We start from the raw sequence: 9,339 nt of genomic DNA on the forward strand, positions 1-9,339 counted from the left end.
AATGAGATTGGTTATTTCTCTACCAACATTTATATAGTCAGTAGTATCAGTGTCTCCCTTCCACTGTCTATGGTAGTATATAGGTCGTGCAACCCTTAGCAGCCACACACACACACACACACACACACACACACACACACACACACACACACACACACACACATGAAATGTGGAGAATGTTCTAGACAAATGCTTCACTACTGTTCCACTTTCGAGACGCTGAAGTAATTGAAAGTAGATGTAAATATTACGTTCTCATCGCCGTCAATAATAATGACATACTGTGTGACTATGTATACGTCACCATATATAGTTAGGATATTGTCAGTAGACTGAATATGTTATGACGATAATACCAAAGTAAAATCCTACCACTGTGACAACGACTAAACCAAATACGACATAGATATTCCAAAATCAGTCTATGGTCCCGTGAATAATACTCTTTGAATTAATTTATACCTGTTGAACCTAGTAATCCGTGTTAAACTATTATAATATTGATATTCGTTGTCGAGACACTTCGTCACATCTTTTTTCTTCATGAAGGGATAATTTTTTTATGTCACAGATATTTGTAATCCTCATCATTTTTATTAAAATATGGTAATGATCTCAGCATTTGTTTCTGACTGTTATATCGGAACTCGAGGATAGATCGCGGCAATTTACATACATGATGGAAAGGCAATAGAACTGGTTCTGAATATACCCAATATTTAAAACAAGCTATGAAGAACGAGTTTCACTAGTAAGCCTACTGTTATTAGTCTACGAGTGACCAGAGTAAGGTCAATTTTATGTACACAAATGTATTTAATTATAACGACGAGATTGAGAGGTTTACTCTATCTATAAGTTAAAGGAGATACGTTCATTATGGCAATGGATAACGTTCATTATGGCAAAGGAGATACGTTCATTATGGCAATGGATAACGTTCATTATGGCAATGGATAAGCTTTAATCATCGTAGAAGATATCATATAGTACGTAAACACAAAAACAACATACGAAGTATGCAGAATTACGGAAGCTTCAAGAGGACACAGGAGTATTTTTTTTCAACGTGTTTTTTTTTTACCATGGGAGTAGTTTTTATTTCATAGGAGTAGATTTTTTTAAACACGGGAGTGGGTTTTTGTGTGTTTTTTTACCACGGGAGTAGCTTTTATTTTATGGGAGTAGTTTAAAAAATAGTTTGTGACCTTAGAACTTGCCACTAGAGGACAGGTAACCACTAGCCTATACATGGCTACCAGTACAGGCAATAATTTTGAGAACGAGCCGTTTGTCACTAAGCCCACAGCCTGCTAGAAAGTCCAGCAGCCCCGATCCGCCTCTATTCATTCACCTCCAGTGACGGGCACTGGACTACGTATGCTGGTAGCCAGTTCAGCGTATAAAGACTGGGCTGACAGGAGTGTCACCTGCCCACTGGCAGTAGGTTAAATCAGGCCAAGGATAAGTTTTCAAAGTGACAATAACACCTCCATAAAACCGATTTGGAAGTCATCTCTTACATGTTTTGACTTGTTTACACTATGATTTAAATTGTGATAAATATTTTGATAAGCTATGTCAAAATAAAGTCTAAAATGTTGCGTTATAATTATTTTGGCGTGTATAACCAATCATGAGGCTGAGAATCATATTAGCGTGCGTGCGTGTACGTACGTACGTACGTACGTTCGTGCGCGCGTGTGTGCGGGAAGAAGGCATTGAGGGAAGAAGGCATTCAGTTTACATCTAGAGGGCTACATCTTCATGTGGTTATGATTATATGTTGTTTTGTTTTCTTTCTACAGAGTAAGACAACGAGGATTCAACAATATGACATATTTAAAAACAAGAATTACTGCAATAGAAGCACCGTGAACACACCTCCAGATCTTCAAATAATGTTACAGAACACCTGCTTTAATGTTCACAGCGCCATCGTGCGTCGAAAGAGTGGATATTTTGAGGCAATGTTTGAATTTTTGCCAAAAGAATCTGAAAACTCACAGAGGGGTGAAAAACGAATTGTTGAAATGAAAGGTTATGTACCGAGTGTGAATGCTTTCGATGTGTTACTGAATTTCATGTACACAGGTCGACTCTCTTTTCAGTTTAGTTTCTTAACTCTTAAGGACATTGTTATGGCGGCAGATTTCCTTCTCATTGACTCACTAAAACAAGAATATAAAAACATTATAAACTCTACGAATTGGAAGAAATGTGAGAAGATCGCTGAAAAGTATGACTGTAGTGAACTACGAGAAGCCGTTACTATGTTTAAGAAAAATGAACGTTGTCGGTTAAATACAAATTTCTTCTGCGAAGCAAGTTTATCATTTCATGGAACGGATATTGGCAGTAGAAATGAACACCATGATTATATGTATACATATATGGGATTGCATTCTACAAATTTCGTAATCTAGTCTGACCAAGGACATGATATCATGAATATGAACCATTCTGATGAAAAGTGAAGGTTTGAAGTTATAAGCTTATGTACATCCAGCATGCAAGGCTGGCCATCACTGCCTGATCACGTGACATTGTTTATCGTAGTTAATTTGCATAATGACGCGACGCCACTTTATATGCTTCCGCTGTCTGTAAATACTAGGTGTCAGACGACCTCAGCTCATGGCATCACCTGACGAGTGCAAACACACGTACACTATGTCTTGATGTTTTGTAACAGGCTAATTTCATCGTCAACGACAAACCATTGACATATAAGTGTTTAATACAGGTACGTAAACATCATTCTTGGGTATGCTGTGTTATTTTTTTGGGGGGAAATTGGGCAGTGCAGCCAGGGTTTTGTCCTCAACGCGAGTACGTTTGCGGTTTACAGTGTGTACTCAGACTAACTGACTTGTTGTCAAAGTACATGTTCAAGGAAATTACAATATGCGTGCCACTCCAATAATTAAGATTTACTGCCTGTAAGATGTAACAGTGGGTGCAAGAATGATGCACTCTCACTTAGTAGTGTCCATTCATTGAAAAATGGAGATGTAATTGCGAATTCGAAATTCAGTACCACAATTTCCACAAAGGTTTCGTTTTGACTGACTTGTACGGCAAAACGAAACTTAGTTTGTTAACCCCTTTTTTCATGTAAATTAGCTAATTTCTTCAAAGGAGTGTGGTTGTACATTTAATGTGATGTTTATGGCGGCAGAAATTGGTTGAGGTGGGGTCCACGACTCCACAGTGCACATGTAAACAGACATGCCATGCAGCTAGCTAGCTAGAGATGTGGAATTGACATATAGCACGAAAATGCACACGTCATATAGACATTAATTAACCCAGAACTATGATTTTACATGTATCACTTCACAGTCTTTTTAGCAAAGCCTAGTTTTTTTGATAAAAAATACCGTGATAATATGACTTTCATGCTTTAAAATATATATGCATTATATTTATGTAAAGGATGCGTACATGTACATAAATACATACATACATACACACACACACACACACACACACACACACACACACACACACATACATACATACATACATACATACATACATACATACATACATACATACAGCAAAGATGATACAATGATACCTTTGTTGAAAAATGTTTTTTTTTTGTATTGTTCTCATCACTAGGTTGAAGATTTGTAGAAAACTATTAAATACTATCAAATTTAACGAGATAGTGTCAGTGTAGAAGGCCCAGCCATGAAGTTTACAGACTTATTCACCAGGAAAGTGTTATTTTCCTTTGATGTCTTGTTCATTGGTTCTGTCTCTCTATTGGTTCTGATTGGATTAATGATGAGTGAAGTATTCCTGGATAATACAGTCTACAGTTGGAGTGTTGTCCTCTGTATTAGTCTTATTAATGGTCTGTATATTGGCATTTTGAAGTTTCGAGGTGACCACACTGATCACATTGCTTCTTTACGCCATGACAAAACAGAAATGAGAGCACGGTTGCGAAGACTCCAAGAGACTGTTTCCCAAACTCAGAAGGAAAAGGGAGCAGTGGAGAGAAGAATAAATGCCTTAGAACGGGAGAATCGGTCGATGACTCTGCAATTGCAGCTTGGTCGCAGTAATGATGACTTACATCAGTTAGAGAGAAGTGCTGCAGCTTGGCATCATCGTTATCAGGAAACTGAGCAAAGAGTTGTGATCCTGGAAAAAAGACTATCAGAAACGAAAAAGAAGTGTCAGCAATTGACCAATGAAAACACATTTATTCAACAAGAGAAACAACAACTTGAAAATCATGATTTCTCAGTATGTGAAAGAGAAATGGAAAGAATGAAAGAAGTGAACGATTTACGACAGGAATTGATGCGAGTGAATGATTTATTGGAAATACTTGAAGAGAAATGTCAAGATCGTGGCAACGAAATAAAGGATAATATTAAGAAACTACGCCAAGCAGGTCTGAATGACAGCGGGTTTGGTGATGATAGTTTCATTATCCTGGAAGAAAACTTCTTGAGTGATGATGTTAATAGAGTCCTGTATATCTTGAAAGATGAAAAAGATAAGTTAGATCAGTGTGAAAGAGAGATGGATATCAGAGGCAAGAAAATTGCGGAATTGGAGCAGGAAAAGCAAAGCACAACTGCACAACTGGAACGCTTAATATCAGAAAATGCTCAGTATAAGAAACTTGTCCAGGCTGCACAGATCGAGTTTAAGGCTAAGGATACAAAGATTGATGAAGCAAAGAAACAAAGTTCTCACCTTGCGATGCAAGTATTTCAAGCTAAACAAATACTGAATGACATGAATAAACAAGTTGAAGATGCTAAAAAGATTCAGAATGCTTATATGCAGTTACAGACAGAGGCAGTAACACTGCAAAGCAAGGTCCTTGAATTGGCTGAAAGAGGAGATGAACTACAAACTATTGTGGATGAGTATGAGAAAGAAATGACTACACTGGCCGAGACTCTGGAGATGCTGAGAGATGAAAAAGAGAGTCTAGAAGACAAATGCTGTGCATTAGAAGAAGGAAAAGAAGAAAAAAATCAATTGAATAATGAGCTTGTTGGAAAGCTTACCAATGTGGAGACAAAACTTGTAGAAGCTTTAGATGAAGTCCAAAGTAACAAAGAAAAATTACAAAGACTTGACAACTTGCGAAATTTCAAACTGATTGTAAATAAGCAGAATGATAGTGAATAAATTATCAATAATATTAACAAACTAGTCCCTGTGCCTGTAACTAATTTGTTAATTTGAAATATAGGACTTGTAGAATGACAAGTCATACAAGAAGTTTCAGGAGATGTACCTTCCAAACTTTTCTTATATCATTCAGTTTCAAGAAACATATGTTTATTTGTTTCCACAAACATTATAATAATCTGCTGTTATAATACTATTGTGACTATGTGTTTTGGGTGGAAAATGTGTTCAAATTTGTTACAAATCAACTAATTTTTAAAGTTGATGAATATAAATACTGTGTTTTTCATGAAGAATTTCACCATTCTCTTGTCATTTCATGTTTACAAAAAAATGTAACATGAAATTTTTAAACGTTATCATATGTGTTAGAGTATTCAGAGCTTAATAGTTTACCTGCATATCTAACTGCCAATAGTGTTTGGATGCCTTGCAGAGTTTATTTCAATTTATATTTTCTTGGTGTTGAAATGTTTTGCAATTTTTCTGGAGAAAAGTTTATTTTGATGTGTAAGTATTTCAAAGCCCGATATATATGTGCTTTCAAATTGAGTCTTAAAAAAAAAGAGAATGTTTTTTTGTGAATATTTGCAATTTGTTGTTATGTTTTTTAAGAAATGACTGAAATTTTAGTACAGATGTATAGTTTGTGTACTATGAAATACATCAGATGTGGAGTATCATTCATTGAACAATAACCACCTCCTCACCTTGCGAAAAAAAATATTATGTGTGTTCAATTTCACAAATACAAGTTCACTTGCTCTGTTTGGTAGGACCATTAAGAAACTGCATATTCTACACTCTAAGGTAGCAAGTATACAATTTCTTGCTACATTTTGTCTGAATGAAATAAACCATTTAAATGTAGTGCAACTAGACTCAGATATGTGGCTGCTCATGCTTTGAATTCTGCATGGTGGCGCGTTAGTTCATTTATATAATTTAGACAAATTGTGACAAGAAACTCTCTTTGTTCAATCTTGCTGTTTCAAACAGAGCCAAATGAATGGTAACTAGAAACAGACTGTAAACACCAAGCAGAGGGCAACAGTGTGTGTGCTGTTGAAAGACAAACAGTATTAGTTGTGGATGAGAATAATAACATCATCTATTTTACTGTGAATCACATGTGATACTAGTAGATAGGTAATACAAAGTCTTAGAGGGTTACAGGAAATTGCTGTGTGTCAGTATATAGTGGATCAAATTGCCATTTAGGGCAGACTTGCAATTTTGCATGAATGACTAATATTGCCAACTCAAATAATTCAATTTTGAGAATATTTACTTCCACAGTACTCCTATATTTTTGCCCCCAAGGCTCAATCTACTCTTCATTTTATGATATTTGGGAATAAAAGTACTCAGGGACAGTGTGTCCACCAAGTCATTGAGTGTGTCCTCAAAATCTAATCTGATGTACACTGACACACAGCAATTTCAGGTGACCTACCAAAAGTTAGTGTACTTCTACCCTTTGCTATATGCTTTCATTAGAGGAGGGCACACAGTGCCACTGCTAAGAGATTTAGGCAATCTGAGAGAAATAAAACAATCTGTGATTGCATATAGATTTGTAAACCTGATTGTAAAAGAAACCATACATTATATAGGAGCATTAGCTCAATTCCATTGTTGTTAAACCGGGCCATGGGCCTCTTTATGGAACTGTCCATATCAATCTGCTCCGGCTTGCAAGGATACTTAATTCGTACTAAAACTCAAATTATATTCAGATAGATAGATATCATTATGATGGTTTTGCTGATATCTTTATTTGAGTACTGTTGTTGTATTTTGAAAAAAAATATGGCTAGTTTATTGCCATTTCATGTTCTTGAATAAAATTTATTTGCTCACAAAATACCAGGAAAATTGCAAGTGTCTTACTTACAGTAGGATTGTTTGCCTGAAGTGTGGTCTTACCCAATCTGATTAAAATTTGATTTAGTGAATATGGCACAATTTCTTTATTTACCTCTATTTTGTATGTATATTTAATTTTTTATTCCATTAGTGAGTGCCTTCTTCCTACATCTGACACAATGCCTTAGGAGTTAACGTTCAAATTCTGTGCATTGAGTAACCCACTCAACAAATGACGTCTTACGTCGAACTTACGGGTCCAGCACCTCAGAATGCTCTGTTCGAAAATAGCTTGAGCGCAGAGCACAGGTGATGTTATTGTTTGGTGGTTCTCTTAGCTTTTAATTTCAATCATTGAGTGCTAGATTGTAAAATGGATTCTGATTGGCTGAAAAGTACGGGATTTGAAGTGAACTATGGTATTGTGTCAGATGTAGGAACAAGGCACGCACTCTCAGAACAACAGAATTGTAAAACAAACAACAATAAATAAAGGATATATAGATGTATAAAGAAATCACACCATATTCACTATATCAGGTCTTACCTAATAATGTTAATACTCAGTGAGATGTAAGTGATGTCAAATTTCAGTATATTTTGGGAACATGGCAGCCCTTAAAAGTCATGAACATTCTTCAGAAAACTAGGGCAGTAGCAACAGCAGATATCGGCAGTGTGTGAAAAACAGCTGGATACGATACATCAATTTTGTGGCTATTCTTTTGGGTGTAATTTGTAAAACTTAAAAGGCATCAAATTATTTTAATTCATTTAGGTAATTGGTTTAAATTGCTTCTCAATAATAACAAAGTAATTCATTTAAGTTAATTAATTTAGTTCTTGTCTATCGTTACATAACATTGTGATGACTAATTTCAGTAATTGCTATTTCTTCAGAGTAGTTGCAGTGTTCAATTTTACTGTGTGTACGGTTTATAAGCTCAATGGTACATACAATTGTCACTGTTATTAAATTATACCCTACCTGTAGACTTGCAGGACTAACACTACTACACTATTTCACTGTAGACTTGAAGGCCTATTAAACACTACTACACTATTTCACTGTAGACTTGAAGGCCTAACACTACTACACTATTTCAGCTATCCTAACTGTAGCCTACCTGTAGACTTGAAGGACTATCACTACTACACTATTTCAGCTATCCTAACTGTAGCCTACCTGTAGACTTGAAGGACTAATGCTACTACACTATTTCAGCTATCCTAACTGTAGCCTACCTGTAGTCTTGAAGGACTATCACTACTACACTATTTCAGCTATCCTAACTGTAGCCTACCTGTAGACTTGAAGGACTAACACTACTACACTATTTCAGCTATCCTAGCTGTAGCCTACCTGTAGTCTTGAAGGACTATCACTACTACACTATTTCAGCTATCCTAACTGTAGCCTACCTGTAGACTTGAAGGACTAACACTACTACACTATTTCAGCTATCATAACTGTAGCCTACCTGTAGACTTGAAGGACTATCACTACTACACTATTTCAGCTATCCTAACTGTAGCCTACCTCAGTCTTGAAGGACTATCACTACTACACTATTTCAGCTATCCTAACTGTAGCCTACCTGTAGACTTGAAGGACTATCACTACTACACTATTTCAGCTATCCTAACTGTAGCCTACCTCAGTCTTGAAGGACTATCACTACTACACTATTTCTTCTATCCTAACTGTAGCCTACCTGTAGATTTGAAGGACTAATGCTACTACACTATTTCAGCTATCCTAACTGAAGCCTACCTGTAGACTAGAAGGACTAACACTACTACACTATTCCACTATCCTAACTGAAGCCTACCTGTAGTCTTGAAGGACTATCACTACTGCACTATTCTACTATCCTAACTGTAGACTTGAAGGACTAACACTACTACACTATTTCTGTTATCCTAAATGTAGCCTTCCTGTAGACTTGCAGGACTACATCATACATGTACACTATTTCAGCTATCCCAACTGACATTTTTATTTTCTTGAATTTTTGCTTGTCTTTCCAAGTCTATTAAAATAGTCTTAGATGTGCTTAACCCCACAACACATAACATGTAAAGAATTAACATAAATCAGAATAGAATAGAATGTTACACAAACAGCTGTGAAGTAGGCATAAAATTCATGTGTAACCTGTGAGGGCGCCCTCCAGTCACAACAAAGTCATGGGGGGGGGGGGCACTTGCCTTTTATATTTGATTTGTTGTTTGGGGAGGGTACTGGGTTGTGAGACACTTGTAAATTGCGACCAATTGTAATGCAAAAAGTAAACATCA

At 36.2% G+C, this 9,339-nt stretch overlaps 1 protein-coding gene across 1 annotated transcript; it reads left to right on the forward strand.

Moving 5' to 3' along the window:
• The first annotated feature begins 2,620 nt into the window (after window positions 1–2,620).
• On the forward strand, window positions 2,621–5,728 carry LOC144444750 (uncharacterized). The gene is made up of 2 exons (XM_078134275.1): window positions 2,621–2,746; window positions 3,628–5,728. The coding sequence occupies exon 2, from the start codon at window positions 3,700–3,702 to the stop codon at window positions 5,164–5,166; it is 1,467 nt and encodes a 488-aa protein (XP_077990401.1). The 5' UTR covers window positions 2,621–2,746; window positions 3,628–3,699; the 3' UTR covers window positions 5,167–5,728.
• The last annotated feature ends 3,611 nt before the right edge of the window (window positions 5,729–9,339 follow it).

The sequence above is a fragment of the Glandiceps talaboti genome, chromosome 13 (genome assembly GCF_964340395.1).
Source record: "Glandiceps talaboti chromosome 13, keGlaTala1.1, whole genome shotgun sequence".
Taxonomy (NCBI): domain Eukaryota; kingdom Metazoa; phylum Hemichordata; class Enteropneusta; family Spengelidae; genus Glandiceps; species Glandiceps talaboti.

What these genes read in the sequence shown, in the direction of transcription:
- LOC144444750 (XM_078134275.1), top strand. Translation starts at nt 3,700, where the DNA reads ATGAAGTTTACAGACTTATTCACCAGGAAAGTGTTATTTTCCTTTGAT.